Source organism: Convolutriloba macropyga, chromosome 9 (assembly GCF_964194025.1).
Source record: "Convolutriloba macropyga chromosome 9, txConMacr16.3, whole genome shotgun sequence".
Lineage (NCBI taxonomy): Eukaryota > Metazoa > Xenacoelomorpha > Acoela > Convolutidae > Convolutriloba > Convolutriloba macropyga.
The window spans coordinates 28,969,027-28,990,058 of NC_134476.1; the positions used below are offsets into that span (position 1 = coordinate 28,969,027).

The window sequence follows — 21,032 nt, forward strand, 5'->3', positions numbered from 1 at the left end:
AGTCATTGAGACAGAGCTTCGAGATATCTTGTGCCATCTGCACGCCAGCAATGCACGTCACACCAGCCAACATATTTGAGCTGAATCAAATATGTGACTCATTCAATAATCTCCAGCACATCCAATTCCCTCAGGTTGATGGTGGCAAAACTGGAGCCTTCTTAGGTGTAAACACTTTCGTTTACACTAATCTAATCAAAGTAATACCCGGAAATATAATTCAACCGTTTGGTGTGAGATAAACCTTGGATGGACCTTAGCTGAGGATTATGAAATTTCTCTCAATCATTCAGAATCTACATTTAATCATCGTTCAACAACAGCCAAACCATTTGTTAACATGTTTCAAGACCGTAGACGGAAAAACCACATTTTAGCAAACTAGTTGAGCAATTCTGGAAAATTGAAAGCGAAGGATCTCAGGAAGAGAGATCAGTTCTTTCAGATGAAGACAATGATGCCCTAATAGTTTTTCGAAAAAAAAAACACATAATTCTGAAAAGTATGAATTTGGTTTTCCCTGGAAAACGCCTTGCCTTTTGGAGATCAATTTTCACTGTGCTCTTAATCAGCTCCAGTGCTTAGAGAAAAGATTAGGTAATGATCCCACGCTGAAAAAAAATACGATCAAACGCTTCAACAGACTTAAGCAAAAGTTACATAAAACCGTTCATGACATAACCTGAACCTAAATAATAGGGTACCTGCAACATCATCCGGTTAAAAATCCGAACAATCTGGGAAAAATTCGACGGTTGGAAAATGCTGCATCAAGGTATTGATGAAAGTCATGGAACTGCAACTTCTGGACCAGATCTCTTGAACAGCTTACTTGGTATCTTGTTATGTTTTCGTGAATATCCAGTTGCAATACTTGCAAAGGTTGAAATTATGTTCATGCAAATTGCTGTCAAACAAGAAGTATAATCAGCACTTCGCTTTCTCTGGCCGAAAAACAGTTTTATAAAGCAATATCAGTTCACTCGCTTGATTTCTGGGGCAATTTGGTTGCCCCAAATGGCCATCTTTGTCCTAAATCAATGTGCTAAAGACAATGCAGCAAATTTTTCCAAAACTTTTCCAGCAATAACGAAACCACTTTACATGGACGTCTACGTTCATTAGCTGCCCACTATCACTGAAGCGAAAGACACTGTAATGCAAGTCAAAGAATGCCTCCATTGAGGAGGTTTCAAATTGACCAAGTTCTTATCAAGTTGTCCTGAAGCGCTGGAACGAATTTCATTTGAAGACTTAGACAAGTCAAAAAATTTCACGCGCATATTATGACAGAAATAGAGTTTCGTCTTTTTGCGTCGATTTTCGACCCAATCGGGATTGCATCGCCAGTGACTACACGCTTCCAGATTCTTTTGCCACAAATTCGGCAACTCGGTTCTAAATTTGACATACCGCTACCTGAGAAATTACATAAACTGCGGTAGAAAATACTAAACAGCTCTTTCGGATCACCCTCAATTGAACATTCGCGAGCACTCAATTATCTTGCGAGTTCACATGAAATTAAACGTCAATTGGTTGTCTTTGTGGATGCATTGACTTGCGCTATGGCATCAGTAACTTATCTCCGGAGTTATGAGGTTAACACCAAGAAAACAAAAACCAATTTCATAATCAGTAAATGTAAAGTAACTCCAATAAAAGCGTTAAACGTTCCAAAACTTGCACTTGAGGCCGTAATAATCGGGATTCAATTACTCAAAACAGTTCCAAAAGAGACAACTCCCAAATTTCAAGAGACAAATATTTGGAGAGACAGTCGTGTTGTTTTTGATTGGATTGCTTCTAAGAAGAAACAGAAACTGTTTGTCGCCAACCAGCTCAGATAAATACACGCATCTTGGAAATCCAGTCAATGGCTTTATATACCAACAAATCAATATCCTGCATACCATAGAATACATGGCTTAGAACCAGAAGAATTAGGTTCTAAATGGTTACAGGCTCATGATTTCCTAAAGAACCATTACACCGACTGGAACTCAGCTCGCAAAAAAATAGTTACTGCTTCACACAACTTGTACATCAAAATCAAATGAACCAGTCATTGATCCAACACAGTTTCGATGTTGGACAAAACTGCTGTTAACACTCACAGCTATTTACAACCTTCTCTACAGAATTTAAAAAGAACAAAATAACAAAACACAATACACTGCAGATGGCGTCAGTCAAGCACAACGTCACTTAATGCGGGTTTCACAGTAAAACATCTTCCATTCAACTATTCAGTCGCTAAGAAGAGGACTTAAATTAGACTCCAAGTGCAAGAAACGATCCTGAAAACCGTACTTAGAGAAGATAGAAAACTGAGATCACAAGGCCGACTTCATTTTGCTCCTGAAGAAATACAATTAGCTAAATTACCAATAATTTTTCGTGCCAAAGACTCAAAAACATGCCTGTATCTTGAGCATGTGCATTGAATTTGTATACACCATCAAAACGTTTGTTCAACAATGATACGTTGTCATCGGTCTGAGGAAAATTTTGTTTAGCATCCCATTTCGTTGTTTTTATTTGGATGCTCAAAATATCCAGCCATTAATGACTCCACTGCCACTGTGCAGGTTTCCTGATACTCAATCATAGTTCCCAATCGCTAATACAGGAATTGATTTTTTCGGACCCTTCTGTATCCAAGACACCAAAGACAACCTCACCAAGTACTACGGCTGCCTTTTCACATGCATGGTCCAACGTGCTGCACATCTAGAGTCATGCCCTGATTTAAACACTGACTCTTTTCTCATTGTCCTCCGACATTTCAAATCACTAATAATTCAACCAAAACTTATCATGAGTGACAACGGCAAAGCCTTTGTTGGAGCAAACGAACAAGTAAAGCTATCCGTCCTTAGTCTCGACAATCAACGCATTGCCTCTGATTTTCTTATAAAGAACACAATTTGGAAATTTAACCCGCCATACGGACCGCTTTTTGGTGGTGCATGGGAACGGTTGATCAAAAAAGCTAAACGGATCTTTTTGATTGTTCTAGTGAGCAAGAGGCTTACATCAGATGTTTTCCACGCCATCATGGTTGAAATCCAAAGCCTGCTAAACTCTCGACCACTTACACATGTGCCTGACGTACCAAACAATGAAGAACTCATCACCCCAAAGCATTTCCTGGTGCGGAGACCATACAATTCACTGCTGCCGGGACAGTTTTCATTAGCTATGCCAGCATCTTCCAGGTCGTGGAAAAACGTACAGCAGCTTATGAATCACGTCTGGGGATGCCTAGTTAAAGAGTACTTTCCCACTTTGACGAAGCGAAGCAAATGGTCCGAACCGAGTGATTCATTGGACGTCAATGACCTGGTGTGAATCCTCAAAAACCTCACTCTGCGTGGGATATGGCCTCTGGAACGAATTGTGGAAACGTTGCCTGGAAAAAATGGATCTGTACCCGTTTTCAAGGTAAAAACGGCTCACGGTACGTACGTCCTTCTCTTTACCGGTATAGCGCGTGTTTTCGCTGATTAACCGTTTTTGCTCACTTTTTCTCAGAAACGAAATTGAAGCAAACGCGAGCTACCATATGGTACATCATTCGTCCCAGCTATTGGTTACGTCATTCGCCCTTTTTTGGTTTAGTTTATGGGTTTCCTCTCCCAGCAGCCTGTTGATGATACATCAATTCAAGATGGCCAAAACCAATATTACAAAGTTGAAACTCTGCCCACCAAAAAGTGGCATTTTGAATTTGTCCAAATAACACGTGTTAAACAGCAACTCTCCAATAAAAGAGACTGAACATGACTTTATATTACTGAATTTACATTACAAGAAATGTGTTCTCTACACATAGAGTACAGAGCCCGTTACTTTACAAATTTTTACTCCACTCAATTTCCAAAATGGGCGTTTTTAAATCCGATAACTATCAAGCATTAGCATTCGAACAAACAAACTCTGATAAAATAATGGACAATGAAATGGTGACCGCTGTTCTTGCCGACTCTGAGGTACTGACGTTCCTTCACTTTGATCTCGCGACCACCAACCACTACAATAGGTAAAATTTGCTCAACAAGTTTTGAACTCCAGTCATTTTAAAGGGTGAGCTAAGTCCGTCAGTGCCTTTTCTTGAAAAAAGCAATTTATGTAAATAAAAAACTTGGAGCAAAAGTTGAAGAAAATTCTAAATACCGATGAAAACCTCTGGAATTGATTCGAAACAAAACTTGACACAACAATCATCTGAGTGACTTTTCAAAATCAAATAAATTTTTTAATTCGTTAAACTGGTCAATATTATCGAGAAAGCCGAAAAAACTAATATGATGAAAAACCAACAACTTTTTTCAGTTAATTTTGTCGCAAGCTGCCATCCAAGACAGTCATTCAGAGTTTTCAGTGAGATAAAAAGTAGTAGATAACGACCACAAAATGACAAAAAATAAGAAACAAATGAAACTGATCAATGATTAATGATAACAATATTCAAAGCACATCTTCCCAAGTTATGAGGTCAGAAAAAATAGTAATCAGGGACCCTATGAAACAGATGGCGCTCTAAGCAACTAAAAAGCAACAAATCTAAAATGCAAGAAATATTTCATTATCTCATCAAAGTGAAGCTCATTATAAAGTCAACAATATCCTCATAAGAGTAGAACAAACGATATTAGTTTAGAGAAAGCTGTCTACTGAGGCATTATATCTCAAAACATATAACTAGAAAAATGGGCAAAAACATAAAAAGTAGACAATAAGTAGGCAAAATAATGATATAATTCAAACTTTGTAAAATAAAATCTCAGAGCTGTAATTATCTTGTTTCTAACAACTTAAATTTCGCCAAGGGGGTTACGAAAATTTCTGTAGGTACAAGAAATATAACAGGAAAACTCTTCAACTGCATAAAAGTAAAATTCTTCTCTCCCTCTCTCTGAGTAAAACACGGATAATATAACCTTTTTCTTTTATTTTTGGTAAACGCTGAAATCATTCGAGTTGTACAAGCGACAACGCCTAAAAAGGAACCATTTGAGTAGCTGATGACGGCTTTTGAAAACGGCTATATGATAGGCTAGAACATTTTCTGTGCGAAGCGCTACAATAAAGTTGTTGAAAGTCTACTCGAGCAGGCAGTCGTTTACCGGAAAAATTTTTTGTCTAACTGAGACAAATACTAATCAGGCATAATTTAAACCAAATGGATAAACAGAATATTACAAATAGTAAATGGTCTTAACCTCATCCAAATTTCAATTAACAAAACTCAATTTATGCAACCAGTTTCAAACTCTTTTGTTCCATTACCATAAATATTCTTATTTTTACTTTTTTCATTTGGCATTTATCTTACAGACCGTTTTGGGGGATGCTCTGAGGGCACGCAGTGCAAAAACCCACGCAATTACTTGCAAGATCTTGGAAAGATCCGCGACAGGACTTGGCAGATTTTGTCTAGATCTAGCCAAGGATGTTGACGACTTGCGCGAACTTTTAATCAGTTTGCGCCGGTTTCCAAGATCTTGAGAGGCTTGTTGTGGGAGTCAAAACTTGTGAATAGGACCAATAGGAGGCTTTTAATTGTTCCGACCCCATCATATGGGGGGGAGGAACTATATACTCAAATGGGTTTTTTTTTGTTCAGTGAATTTTCGCCGATCGATATATTCATCGTAGAAACTTATGAGTGGTATCATTAAAAAGCCCGTCCAGCGTAGATTATAGAATTAAAAAGATTTTTTCGAAATTCATTTTTTACAGGGAGTTATCGAGCTCCAAAATTTTGTGATCATTCTGGCGTTTTTGTTCACTTTTACAGTTTTTTTTCACTTTTCCGATAAAAGCATGTGTCATATCATTGAAAAGCCCTTTGAAATAGATTATATAAGTTTTTTTTGAAAAATCCCTGATCAGGTAATATATTTTTTTAGTTATCATATTGACATTTTCGTGGTGTCAAAGTGACCACTTAAGAAAGAATTTTTTTAATTTGTCTGAAAGCTTTTATTGTTAATATTCCAATTGGGAAGGACTTTTGAGTCGAGCGTTTTGAGTCTAGCCTACTTCAGTCGAGTGTTTCTGAGTCGAGCATTTGTGTGTTTCTACCGTTTTTAATTCAAGCATTTTTGAGTCGAGCTTTTTTGAGTCCAACCTTTTTTCTTTGAGTGTTTTTGAGTCGAGAAGTTGCAAGTCGAGCGTTTTTGAGTTTAGCATTTTTGAGGCAATCATTTGCGAGTCGAGCCGTTTGGAATCCAGCGTCTTTCAGCTAAATTTGTCCAATTTTGGAGAACAGTTCTAAAGGAAACTTTTTGAATCTATTCTGTTTGGCATTCGCACAACTCAACGCTTATATGCCTTGCCGTTTTAGATTTTCGGTTTTTGGATAGCAAATTACCGTGTAAAAATATTCACTGCGCCTAGGGTAGAATGATACCAATTTCGTAAAACCTTCGAAACAGAATAGATTCAAAAATTTCTAATTTCTGTCTGGAAAAGGCAAAAACAAAATTTTTGGTTTTTGCCAGTTAAGGTTATTAAAAAATTATTAAAAGGCTTTAGAAAGTTAAATTTAAAAAAGTTATGTCACCCTGATTTGGGGTTTTTGAACAATAAAGTTCGAAAACACCAAATCAGATTGACAAAACCTTTCTAAATTTAAATTTCAAGAACTAGCAGATTTGGATCTAGTCTATCCCCCACCAAAGTGGGTATCTATTTTTACGCCGCCCCACGCCTACGTGCTGTTGTTTTACACAGTGATACGCTGCATCAGGACTCTTGAATTGTAAATGGTAGTAATGAAAAAAGATAGGGGGCGGCGGAGCAGAACAGATCCCATAATTTTTTCCCCTTGTCTAAAAAACAGGGGTCTTCCAATTATAGGACCCCCCCCCCACCTCAACTTAGTGGTCAGATAACCTATAGCCCCCCCAGTCATAGTAATTATACAATAATGGGGGCTAAAATTTCATGGGGGATATAATGGGAAAGACCGAAATATAGATCTGCACAACTTTAGTTCATATGTAGTTGAAACCTATTCAATAAATGGTCTTTCACATTATAACCCCCTGCAATTATAGCTCCCCATTATGGTATATTTACCATGACTGGAGGTTATAAGTTATATAACCACTAAACTGGGGGGGGTTATAATGGGTAAGACCCCATTATTGAGCCTGTTTCAACTAAAAATTTATAAAAAAATGTGTCGGTCTATCTTTTAGATATGGGGGGAGAATTATGGGATCTATTTCCCCCGCCCTCCGTACCTTGTTTCTTATTACTACGTTTTACAATTCATGTGTTGTGATGCAGAGTATTACTGTGCAAAACATTAGCATGTAGGCGTGGGGTGGCGTAAAAGTTACGGGTCGTTCCCATTATAGACCCCCCATGAAATTTTAGCCACCATTATGGTATAATTACCATGATGGGGGCTATAGGTTATCTGACAACTAAGCTGGTGGGGGCTATATTGGGAAAGACCCAAAGTTACATACCCACTTTGCTGGGGGGGATAGATTGGTTCCAAAACTGATGGTTGCAATAATAGCTTTGACCTCATTCTGATGGTGATAATTAAAATGGGAGTAAATTGTATTGTGTTTGCAGAAATCAAACGTGCGTTCAAATCATCAAAAAAGTTGTGATTTTTGGCAGAGTTGTTTTGCTGCTGATGATTTCGCGCCAAGTCAAAAATTGCAGCGACAAAGAATTTTTTGCTCATCTCAATCTATAGAAGTCAACAGAAGTTATATTGTTGGGAAAAAAGTCGGTGTCCCCAAAGTACTAAATATCATCCCCCAAAAAAAAAACATACATACACAAAAACACACACATACCCAAACACACACACACACACACACACACAATCATGTATGCGTGGAGGGCGTTCGAAGTGGTTGGGGGGGGGGGTCGGAACATAATGTGCTGTGCACATTATCACGATTCGCCTTGTTTTAATTTTAATTTTAAAACTATTCTTAACAAATTTTAAACAGTTGATCTGCTGTGCTCACCCAAAAGATAAACACTAAGCAACAGAAACTAGACAAAAGCAAGTATGCAGAATCGACATAGGAAATGGCTAAAAGCTTTGAAAGAAGTACAGTTGCCTAGAGAATCAAGTGAAATCCTCATTTCAGTGAAATCCTCGAATCAAGTAAAAGGCTAAAAACAATTTGTGTCGTATCACTTAAGAACAAGAGCTATTCAGCGCCAAATACCCAATGGTCTTTTTTTAATTGTTTCATTGTGTTAGTTAAGCGTATGGGTCAGTGAATACTACAATTCAGTGTGGGAATTGCGCTCAAGCCCAACGAAAATTATTTTGACAGAACTTAAATTTTGTAGCAGTAAGAATGCACAAAATATACTTCACAGTCATCACACCCTAGTTGATGAGAAATTCAATCGTTTTTGATGAAATCCTGAATCGTTTGCAAATTCTCAAGTTTTTCCTGTGACAAATTATGGCCTCAACTTTTTAGCATGTATTAGCAATAGGGATAAGAAAACGCCACCTAGAAATTCAAGGCAGATCATGGAGTGAGTAATCTTTGACGAACATTTTCCTCACTAAATCTAATGTTCTTTTATCAGATCAGCGTGGGCAGAAACACTGCCCCTCAAACAAAGACCATGATCACGGTGTAATGTGGAAGTTAATTGCTCAATTATTGTCTGTCGCATGGAAGGCTGCCATGTGTGAGACAAAAAATTGTGCGTCTGCGGATTTTGTGAGAAATATATTTTTTATCATATTGTTTACTTTAATGCGCTTCATTTTGAAATATTTCACAGCTTCAAAACACGCTCATGAATGGAATAATGTTTCGCAGCTGTACACATTCATGAATGGAACGAAACAAATTCAATTACAACAATTACAACAAATTCATAATTTAACATGTGAAAAAATGGCATGATTTTTCGTTCAATCAAAACTTCATTCTTTTCTTGCATAAGGATTTGAGAAAACAGCTTGAAAAGAGAGCTTGTTCTGCCATTCTCATGGTAGAACAAGCTCGTTTTTAGAATAATTTGATACCTTGTTCTATCTTTTTTTTACTGAGGTCTCTTTAAATTAAAAAAAAACTCTATCAGTCTTGGAACCTGTTTCGGTGTTCAATTTTTTTGCACTTATAGTTCTTTATTGAGTCATTTTGGTCAGTTTTGGTTGAGGCCGTTTCTGAATCACAAATTAGATCTTCCTGATAACCTCTTTTTTGCATTTACTTGTCCTAAGAAGGATAACAAGAAAATTGAGTTAAAAATCAGATCCCAATGACAAATTAATCAAACATTCCTTTTACATGGCCGAATATTAACAAAACAATATTTCCGATTCTGTCAATGATTGTGTCGTACAGATTTACAATCTGTAGGAATGAGTTGTTTCGTGGTACCAATTAGCTTTCTCTACAGCGGCCAATTTAAGGATGAATTGGCGGAGCGGTTTAATGCTTTTATTTGTTGCTTTAGAATTAACTATTTGAGTTACAGAATTTAGGTTGAATTGGCGGAGCGAAATCGCGTTCAATTATTTGTAGAGTATTTCGCTCAGCGAAAGATACCAAAATTTTGATGCGTCTGAATTTAGACTTTGGCGAATCAGATTCTAGTTAAGAGAGAGAGTCAACTATTTTGAATTACGAAATTAAGAAGAATGAAATTAGACAAAATTAACAAAACTGCTTAACAATTTGTTCATAAGGTAACATTACTAAATGCGGCATCTTACAATCACGAGACAAGGTGAACAGACAAAAGATCAAGCACAGGATGTAAACAAATTTACAAGTATGAAATCATAAGATTCGATCTTAAAAATTAAAACTAAATGAATGAACAAATTAAAGGTAAATGAAATGAACTAAATTAAGTAAAACAGAAAATGATGCAAATTAGCTAGACCAATTAATAATCTCAAACTAAAAATGTACTATTGTATCACATTTCCCCCTTGGCGAAAATAAATAACATGTTATTTATCAGAAAATTAATAGTCATATGTACTTGTTAAAATAATTAATACTGTAATGTTTTAATCAGAGTTTTGAATGCAACAGTTTTACTTAAATACACATTAATCACTTTCACTTTCGTAATATCTCTCCGTTTCGCCAACTGTCATAGACAACTCTGGTTCTTCGTAATTGGGAGAGACGTAGAATTGAGTTGGGTATGAGGTTGTTGGAGAGCATGGGCCGACTGTAAAGTTAGACTCCTCTTGATTAGACTGTGCTGCAGCAGTTTGTATGGCCGAGATTATTGATTTATTTTCAATTTGTTGTTTCTTAATGTTTTGTCGTCTTCTTTGTTTCCCAATTGCTGCAGTACTTGGGGTTGTGGGAGGGCAAGTTTGAATTGGAGTCACATATTTGTCCGATTCTGTGGTCGATATTGCGGAGCGTTTTCTTTTTGAGGGAAGTAACGCTACTGATGCTTTTGTAGCTGCTTTTCTCTTTGGCCTGCTTGCTGGCTCCGCGATAACAATACTTGAAGTTGGTAATCCCATTGGCACCGCGAGATCGTTACTCGATTCTGTAGGTTGATTTGGCGGCGCCGTTGACTGTTGTTTCTTAGGCTTTGTTGGCATTCTTACTCGGAGGGCACGTGTAACATTGGAGTGAATTGACGACACTGTACTGACGTCATCTGCCACTTTTCTATGTTTCATTCGTTTTCCACCTTCTAACTTTTTCCTGGATACCTTTGCATGGTGGTTTATGAGTTGCTCAGTTGTTTTGCCCGTGGGAAGTTTTGGTCGTCGGTTAGCGTATACCTGCAGTTCTGTGTCTCGTTCCGCCTTCGTCCCAAACGTTGCTAGATCTGAGTTCCTGATTATTACCTCTCTCTTGCCCGGTTCTTTAATTACTGAAGTGTGTTCATTTGTTTTAATTACTGACGATCCTGGTGCTAGGACGTCATATAAGCCGTCGAGACTTTTCTTTAATCTTTTTGTTCGTGGTCTCTTTTTAGCCAATTTTACCTCCAGTGATGTTTCTGTTCTGGGTATCGATTGGCCGACATCTGGATGAGAAATTAATCTCGATTCCTTGTTTGGGTCCTCCTTTTGTCTTTTCATCGCCTCTTTGCCCAGTTTGTCCTTGTTCACCTCTATTTCAATATCACTTCGCTCATCATTGTTCCAGTTTTCGTCTGTGATAAGCTGGTCCCATCTGACAGTCTCCAAATCTAAATATTTGTTTAGAATGTTTTTGTAAGTTAAACTTTTTGGATCTGGTTTAGTCGCTATATTGCTTAATGGTGTATTCGCTTTTCTGCCAAAATGTGCCTCAAATGGTGATATGTTAATAGTCTTTTGACGACATATTCGTAACTGATAAATTTTTGAATTTATTGATGCTTTCACATTAAATTGATTTTGCGCCGTCGTTTTAATACAGGCTAAGCGATTCTTGATTGTTTGAATGAGTCTTTCAACCAAACCAATTGTTCTGTGGTCGTGTATTGGCGCCTCGATTAGCTGTATGTTATTTTGAGTACAAAAGGTTTCAATTTGTTGCCCCGTTTGACATCTAGCTTGATCCAATCTAATTGCGCGGGGTATACCGTGTAGCAAAACATATTCTTGAAGAAACTTTAAAATATTATCTGCATTAGCTCTATCAAATACTTGTGCTGTTGGGAATTTCGAAAATCGATCAATACATGCAAGAAAATAAATCTCTTGATTTTTTTCATTATAGATGGGTCCTCCAAAATCAATTTGAATTTCCTCATTAGGAACTTTACATAACTTTAATGGTGTCCATTTAATTGCTGGTATAATAGGTTTTAAATTTTTACCAATCTTGACACAGGGGTTGCACTTTGCTGTTTTGGTTGCTATGTCCCTGTGCATATATGGCCACCACGCGTGTGTTGCCATATCAGTTATTCCCCATGTGCCAGGATGAGTTGCGTGGATTGCGTCTACATAAGCATCTTTGATTGCATGGGAAAGAGCAATTCTGTCATCTATGCAGACACACCCGTTCTTCACATGCAAGTGTTTCCAGAAGGAATGAATGTAAGGTGATATTTGTCTACATCTATCTTCATTGTCCGTCAAAATGCAGTCGCGAATCTCTTTCAAGATCGCGTCCTTGGTTGTCAGGCTGGCCATTAGAGAGCTGGAGAAGATCTTGGAGAGCGCGAAGTTGAATGAGTCCAGGTACAAATCGTCTACTGACGGCGAAGTGGCTGTTGTATCAGTAGTGGGTGTTATTGGAGTCACGGGTGCTGCTTGGACCGTAGAAGGTCCCTCTTCTGCAAAACGTACTCTCGATGGGGTCGATTGTTTAAATGTCATCAGCGTTTCATCATCGGAAGTTGATTGGGACATCATGTAAACGTTCTTGAATTTCCTTGCGATTCGTTGAAAGTGATTTAAATTAGAGAGTGACTGTTCGGTGGGTTGGTTTAAGGCAAAAAGCGAGTGAGGATTGTTAGTTGTCTCGATTTTGGGGATGGAATTTAAATTATTGATTGTTAATTCGCTAATTGAGTCGTCAATTTGCGTGCTTGTAGAATGTTCTGGATTTCGCGGTGCGAATTCACTACATAAGTTATTAGTGGAATTTGGATTATTTACGACGCAGTTTGTAGATTGATTTCGCGCTCCGAAATCGACGTAATTTTCGGCATTTAATAAGAAGCGTTTCACACTACATTTAATTACATCCAATTTAGCTACAATAAACTGCTCGTCATATGCGGAAATATTAGCAGCTTGTTGATACGGGTCGCGAGATATATAATCCACTAATCCCATTTTTGTGCCCGGAAGGTGATCAATCGAGAAGTCAAATGGTAGTAAACGATCTACCCAACGTGTCAGTCTACTATTATATGATTTGTTAGATCTATTTTCTCTCATAATTGAGAGAAGTGCTCTATGATCAGTTATCACAGTAAAAGGTTTGCCGTATAAATAATACTTAAAATGTTCCACGGACCAAACAACACCCAGAAGTTCTAGTTCGTTTATACTATATCTGTCTTCAACAGAGTTCAAAAATCGTGACGCGAATGCTACTGTATGCCACCCATTAGGTGTTCGTTGTTCCAATGCACATCCCAATCCTTTACGCGAGGCGTCACATTTAATTCGTGTTTCTAATTCCGGGTTGAAATGTTTATTTTCAGTGGTTTCCGTAATTTGTTCTTGTATTAAAGAAAATTGTTTATCGTGCTCTTCCGTCCAAAGAAATTTTGAATTTTTCTTAAGTAATGGTCGTAGGGGGTAACATAATTGTGACAAATTCGGGATAAATTTTCCTAGATGGTGTACAGAACCCATAAAAGAGCGAAGTTTTTTAAGATTAGTGGGTGCCGATAATTTTCCAATTGCATCCGTTTTACTTGAAAGTGGGCTTACACCTGATTGTGTAATATTATGACCGAGCCATTCAATCGTTTTTTTCGCGAAATGACATTTTGCAAGATTTATGCGTAAGTTTTCTTGATCCAGTTTTATTAGACATTTTCGTACCAAGTCTAGATGTTTTTCGATTCCACCTCTGCTAACAATCAAAATATCATCTAAGAAACAGAAAGTATTTTCCAAATCGGCAAGAGTACAATCAATAGCTTTTTGGAATTCAGCTGGCATGTCCGTTAAACCGTAAAATCCAGTTTTAAATCGATATGTGCCGGTCATATCTCCACTAACAATATTAAAGTTACAATGGCGGGCCGTATCACTGTGTAGCTTTAGTTGACTATAAGCGTTTTGCAAATCAAGAGTTGTGAAATAAGCGGTCTCCTGCGGCACCGTTGACAGTGTTTGCAAAATTGTTTGAATTAGCGAATCTATATTGGGCATTTGATACTTGTTTTTATGAAAAGCTTTGTTTAAGATTTTTGAATCGAGTGCTGTTTTGATTTATTTGTCCTTTTTTACCGTAATGACAATCGGAGATATGAAAAATTGATCAGAACAGTTGTTTAATTTTTCGATATGTCCTTCATTCAACAGTTTTTCTAATTCAATTTTCACTTTCGTTTGGAGGTGTATGGGCACTTTTCGTCCTTTTTGATGTATTACTCGATAATTTTTGTGAAATCTTGAATTGACCGTGTGATTTTTTGATTTTCCAATGCGGGATATCAAATCAGGAAACTCCTTTGCCAGTGATTTCTTTATTGCACAAGGTGGATCTATATTGTTAACTTCTGTTTGCGGACAAGGCTTCTGAGAAATTGTGATGCCTAACTGATCAAAAAGGTCTCGTCCTAATATTGGTCGAAACCCATCGGCTACAACTGTTATTTTTGCTTTCTGAATGCTCCAATCATTACATTTGACCGGCGTTTTCAAAGTGCCAACGGGTTGAACGATATCGTTAGAAAATGACTTCAATTCCAATGGTCTTTTCTCCGACCATTGTGATTGAGCACAATTGAGCATTATTTCTCTTGCAAGCGACATATTAATAATGGTACAACCACTACCGGAGTCGAGAAGTAAATCACAGTTTGTGTTTGCGATTGTTAATGACAAATTTTTCAGTGCTAAATTTGGTGAACTCATATTTTCAACTGTTGCAACGTAATTATCATCCGAAGAATCATAGTCTGAGTTGATTTGCTCATTATAATTGATATAATTGACGTTCTGATTTTCCTGACTAGAGTTTTGATTAGATGTTTCAACCGTTTCTACAGTGTTAATGCGATTGGTTTGTTGAGTGTTTCTTGTATTATTAAGTCTTCGACGACATACCTTAGCGAAATGGTTTTGCAAACCACAGTGGTTACATTTCTTACCCATTGCGGGGCAAACCTGACGATGTGTAGGTGTCCAGATTTGACCACAACCACGACATTGTCCAACGGATGCACGGTTGGTGACTGCTCTGCTTGATTGAGTTCCACGTACACCCGCGCCGCGAAATCGATTTAATTGTTGTATTGCGTTCACCCTACTACCAGTTGCTCCGTTATTAGATGAAATTCTTTGCTGATTCTGATTACCCATTACCATTTTGACTGCGATGCTGAGTGCCCTCTCTGGTTCAACTGTATCCCGTAGAAGCTCTCGCTGAATGTCATCATCCAGCATGTTAGTGATGAAAATGTCCCTGATGATGGCTTCTTCACGGTTTTCAAAGTCGCAATTTTCAGCCAATTCTTTCAAGATGCTGTAGAATTGCTCTACAGTTTCGCCCTTCTTTTGCTTCCGAGAGAAGAACACATAACGATCAAATGTGATGTTTCTTGGGCGGATAAAGGCAATCTCCATCATTTCCCAGAGTTTGAGGGTAGTCAAATCGTAAATATTGTCGTGCGGGAATTTTTGTGTTAGTAATCGTCTTCCTTCAGTACCAATACTTAGGTACAATAGAGATACGCATTTTTGATCACACAAATTCCATGGACGCTCCCCGCATAGTATTCCCGCTTCTGTTATCTTTTGACATTTTAGTTCCCATTGCAACTTCAACTGGTTGTTTCTTATTCTACGCTCTCTCTCTGCTTCCTCGGCTGTGTCGTCAATCGGCATCTCGTACTTCGGTTCCGCTGGCAGACGAACTGTCGATGGTTTGGGTTGTAGCAATGTGTCTATAGTGATATTCTCGCGAGCGAGAATCGCTAGTTTTAATTGAATTCTCCATTTCTCCCATCTGATTGGTGGGTCTGAAGTTGGTCGTTCCCAAATTGGCTCTACCGACAACGGTGTTTTTCTCGATTCTCGAGCTGGCTGCGCCATGTCGTACAGATTTACAATCTGTAGGAATGAGTTGTTTCGTGGTACCAATTAGCTTTCTCTACAGCGGCCAATTTAGGGGTGAATTGGCGGAGCGGTTTAATGCTTTTATTTGTTGCTTTAGAATTAACTATTTGAGTTACAGAATTTAAGTCAAATTGGCGGAGCGAAATCGCGTTCAATTATTTGTAGAGTATTTCGCTCAGCGAAAGATACCAAAATTTTGATGCGTCTGAATTTAGACTTTGGCGAATCAGATTCTAGTTAAGAGAGAGAGAGTCAACTAATTTGAATTACGAAATTGAGAAGAATGAAATTAGACAAAATTAACAAAACTGCTTAACAATTTGTTCATAAGGTAACATTACTAAATGCGGCAACTTACAATCACGAGACAAGGTGAACAGACAAAAGATCATGCACAGGATGTAAACAAATTTACAAGTATGAAATCATAAGATTCGATCTTCAAAATTAAAACTAAATGAATGAACAAATTAAAGGTAAATGAAATGAACTAAATTAAGTTAAACAGAAAATGAACCAAATTAGCTACACCAAATAATAATCTCAAACTAAAAATGTACTATTGTGCCACAGATTGTTTAGATTTTTTGAAGCGGCGGCCTGTTCAAAAATGAACCTAAATAATGTATGATTTTCTCTGATGAAAATTTTCTTTAACAAGATTTGGAGGCGCACAAGCTATCGTCCCAATTATGAAAACCTTCCGTGCAGCAACAGTTGTTGTGCATACAGTTTCTTTTGTACAACCCAATCGCAAATCTGTACGAAAGTCTAACAGTGCATATTGATCGAAGAATATTGCTTTGTGTAGAAAATTTTTTTATTGCGTTTTTACTCATTCTGCGCTGTCTATTCCAGACTAATCATTCTACTTGCAGGTAATGCTTCTTTATAACCATATAAATTATCTTTATATATTTAAAAACACTTTTTGTGGCTTTTGTTTTTGCGGATTTATTTTTGTTGTTAACTCATAGATGTTTGCTGGTAAAGTGTGATTCGACTGCAATTTGGATTGCTGTGGAAAAGCGCAACTGCTTCTATTGGGTACTAAGTTGTCGGCATAACATAATAGATCTCAGTAATTTTGTTTCGACTCCTGATACAGATCAGATATGGAAAAAATCAAAAATTTTGGCCACTAGTTTTTCTCCTTGCTTTCGATCACCTGAGAGCGATTCCCTAATTTAAACATGTTTCACGCTGGAACTCAATATTGATTTCAACACAATCAGGATGTTCTCATTCTCAATTGCCTTGATAGCAGCTGATTCCGATTGACAAAGAAGTTATTAGTTTTTTTTATCTTATTGATAAAATCATGCATAGAGCTTGTATTTTGTGCAAACTCCTGTTTAATTGCTGGTATTATGACTGAGGATGTTCGTATTTTTGGCCCGCTTTGTTGAACAGGAAATCATGGCGTCGGAATAAACTAAAATTTCTAAATCATCACAGGTCAGCAATGAAAGGACTAAAAATCGAAATCGTAAAACAATTCAAAAAAGAAGGGATTACAGTTCATCTTCTTGACCGAACCCCAAAATTTTTGCTGTGTTATCCGAGAGCATTAAACTTCTAAAACTGGCCGGGTCGAAATTCTCTCCCCCCCCCCCCCCTCCCCAAAAAAAAGAAGTTAGAGTGGGACTGCAATGGGAAATTTTTTTAGGAAGATGCAACCTAAAACGTTTACATCTATTTGCCAGAAGATTCCAAAGGGGGTTAAATATTGTAAGAGTGAGTGGTTGCGTGATGATTTATTTCCCTCACCCTTTCATCTTTTTGGCCTGTCAAGGCAGTTAAAATGGTGTAAGAGTAACTTTTTTGAAAGTCATCCCATTGCTGCCCACTTTCATATCGCGATTTTGGTCGCGGGAGGGCGTTATTCCTCAAAATTTCTCCAATTGAAGCCCACTCTTAAATAAAATTTTGGCCAGGGTGTAATTCCTCGGATGTTCTCCCATTGCAGCTTATTCTTACATCGCAATTTCTGCCTGGGTTAATTTTTCAAATGTATTCCGATGTATACCACTCTATGCATCTCAATTTTGGCCAGGGTTGATTCCTCAAAAATCCCTCCATTGCAATCTTGTGCAGCCCGCTAATAGATCGCAGTTTTGGCCAGGGAGAAATTCATCAAGGTCTTGCCATTGCAGGCCCCTCTTATATCGCAATTTTTGCCAAGGGTTGACTCCTCAAAAGTTCTCCGATTGCGGCACACTCTTTTCGGGGTACAATTCTGACCAGGGTTAATTCTTCAAAATTCTTCCCATTGTAGCCTATTGAACCTTACTCTTATATCGCAATTGTGGCCAGAGTAAATTCCGTAAAAAACCTTGCATTGCAGCCCACTCTTATATCTCAACTTTGGCCACAGTGGAATTCTTCAAAAGTATTACCACTACAGCCCACTCTTACATCGCAATTTTGGCCAAAGGTTAAGTCCTCAGAAGTCCTCCCGTTTCAGGCCCACTCTTACATCATTTTTCCCCAGCCCGATCAATTTACCCCCTTACTCTTACATCAGTTTACCCCGCATAGAGAAATTGGGATCTTTCCCATTATAGTGCCCCCAGCTTACTGGTCAGATAATGTATAGCACCCCAATCATACTGTTTATTGCATATTGGGCCGCTACAATTTCTTGAGGGGCTATCCGGGTCAAGATTTTTCACAAAAGTTATGTAAGAAATGTGCTGACAAGCGGTAAAAAAAATATTTTGTAGCGGATAAACCTCACATAATTATCCGCTTAATATTATGAATTTTCAACACATATTCTAAACCCTTTCAGCATGTTTCAACACATTAAGCGGATAATTGTGAAAGATTTGTCCCATGAAAAATATCTTTTCAGCGCTTGTCACTGCATTTCTTGCGTTTATTTCAGTTTTTTCACCACCTATCTTTCATAATTTCAACGCTTTCCGTACTAAATTTTGGCACTTTCAGCACTTATCTTATGTATTCTTGAGATTTTTTTTTGAATTTTTCTCTACTTCTTTACATACAGATGCAGCACCAGAGCAAGACTAAACAGCAGTGCATAAGAGCAGTCCAATTTAAAACAAGTTGAAAATCTGTCTGAAACTTAAGAGTTTTGTCAACTCTTAAGATAAGGCAGTTATCTCAGCAGTTATTTTTGATTGTTTTATGACTCTACAAAATTGCAAAAGTTGGAGAACCGTAATTACTGACTACGTCACAGGCAATAGTGAGCAATAAAATTGCACGTAAAATTTTGTGTGAGGAAAGTGCTGATAGCGCTGGAATTCTGTTTTTTTGAAGTGTTGAAATCATGTAAGAATTATGCTGAACATTTGAAGTGTTGAATTTATGTAAGGAATGTGTTCAAAAAAGTGCTTAATTTTTGTAAGAAACGTGCTGAATTTAGATAAGAAATGTGCTGAATGCGGTGAAATTCTCTGTTTTTCCGGAGTGCTGAAACTATGCAAGAATTAAGCTAATTTTTTAATGTGTTGATATTATGTAAGGAATGTGTTGAAAGATGTGCTAAATTTTTGTACGAAATGTGTTGAAATTATGTAAGGAATGTGCTCAAAGTGCTGAATTTGGGATTTTTTGAAGTGCTGAATTTTTATAAGAGAATTGCTGAAAAATTTGCCGAAATTATTCAAGAATTGAGTTGACAAGCGCTGAAAAAATTTTATTCAGCACATTCCGCACCTAAAACTAGACTTTCAACACATTCAGCATATTCCTTGCAAAATTTCAGCTCATTCAGCGCATCTCTTGCAAAATTTTGCGCTCACATCTTGACCCGGTTAAAATGGGAACCAGCCGACAAATTAACCCCCCACGCACTTTGCAACAAAATGGGAGGACTTTATGGAGGACATTCAACCCGGGTGGCAGCAAATTTCTCATTTTTCCCTTTTCGGCTAAACTCCCTGTCGGCCAATTTTTCTAACCCCTTGCTGGGCTGTTGTTTTTGCCTTGTATAGTCTTCTAAGGTAAATCTCCAATTTATCACATCTATACTGTGTTGATTTCTACATCGCCTTTTTTGATATACATCCGTTTCGATGCATGTTCCGTTCTTTTTTGTACTTCCTCCTGGAGGCTAGCTTTAATTCAAAAAAGCTTGATCCTTGGAAGAATCAAGCTTTGTTTGGCTTTTCGTTGCTTATGTCGCAAGAAAAACTCTGCATTAGGAATAGTCGAATTCCTTGGGTGCTCGTGGGTTTTTCACTACTTCTAAAATACGTAAGTAATATATAGGTGAGCTACCCTCCCCGGGGGTGAGGTCCCCCATGTATTAAGATAGGGTATAGCGTAATTTCCAGGAGATAGGGGCCTCTCACATGTTATAAGATAGGGTATAGATTGCATGTAATAAGATTAGCCGGCTACATGTACTAAGATTAGTTATAGCCGCCGACATGTATTAAGATTAGTTTTAGCCGGCGACGTGTATTAAGATTAGTTATAGCCGGCGAAATGTATTAGGATTAGGTATAGCCGCGGAGATGTATTAAGGTTAGTTATAGGTGCCACCATGTATTAAGATAGGGTATAGATTTTGTGCATGTATTTGTGCACTCATATATGCTAGTAGTATAGTCGGTGCAAATGTGGGGGGGGGGGGGTAGGTTTGGAGACGCTCCTGATTGGCTGAAATTTTCAGGGGAAAATATCAATTTTTGTGTAGTTATTAAGTGTTTACTTGAGAACAATAGAATTGGCGAGGGTAATTAATTGCTGTAATTATCTAGGGGGTAATTATGTGACATTGTCAATTTTGGTTGTTAAGCTTTCGGTCAATTGCAAAGATTGTTCCCCTAATTGTTTGAATCAATTGTGTAACAGTTGTCTTTTGCGCGCTCATTAATTGGAAAAAGTTCAATGATAGCAAGAGGTAGTTTTGATCTACCGTCCTCTGGGTTATGGGCCCAGCGCGCTCCCACTGCGCCATCTTGCTAATTACATGCATATATGCATTTTTTTTGTACATTATTTGAAAAAAGATGTTAATTAACAGAAAAAAAATGAATTAAAATAGTATAAAATGACAGACAAATTAAAAATTATGAGCATCAAAATACAAAATTACTCAATCATTTACAATAAATTGTATAAATTTCAATGAACAAGAAAAAAACATGAATTAAAATAGTATATAATTACAGACACAGTATAAATGCAATTGTGAATATTAAGGAACTGTGATATAGCAAAACTATTTGAGTTATATGTTGAGTGGTGCTGTGTGAATACCGTCAGACTGAACAATGCTCTTAAGGTAGAAACAAGACAGTCCCTTCTTTGTCTGCTC

General features: G+C 37.6%; 1 protein-coding gene and 1 non-coding gene across 2 annotated transcripts; one reads left to right on the forward strand and one right to left on the reverse strand.

Moving 5' to 3' along the window:
* The first annotated feature begins 2,820 nt into the window (after nucleotides 1-2,820).
* On the forward strand, nucleotides 2,821-3,354 carry LOC142346173 (uncharacterized). The gene has a single exon (XM_075398682.1). The coding sequence runs from the start codon at nucleotides 2,821-2,823 to the stop codon at nucleotides 3,352-3,354; it is 534 nt and encodes a 177-aa protein (XP_075254797.1).
* Nucleotides 3,355-20,606: 17,252 nt separating this feature from the next.
* Nucleotides 20,607-20,678, reverse strand: Trnam-cau (transfer RNA methionine (anticodon CAU)). The gene has a single exon. It is a non-coding gene; the product is annotated as a tRNA-Met (tRNA).
* Between the last annotated feature and the right edge of the window lie 354 nt (nucleotides 20,679-21,032).

Coding starts and splice junctions, on each gene's coding strand:
- LOC142346173 (XM_075398682.1), top strand. CDS start 2,821: ATGAGTGACAACGGCAAAGCCTTTGTTGGAGCAAACGAACAAGTAAAG.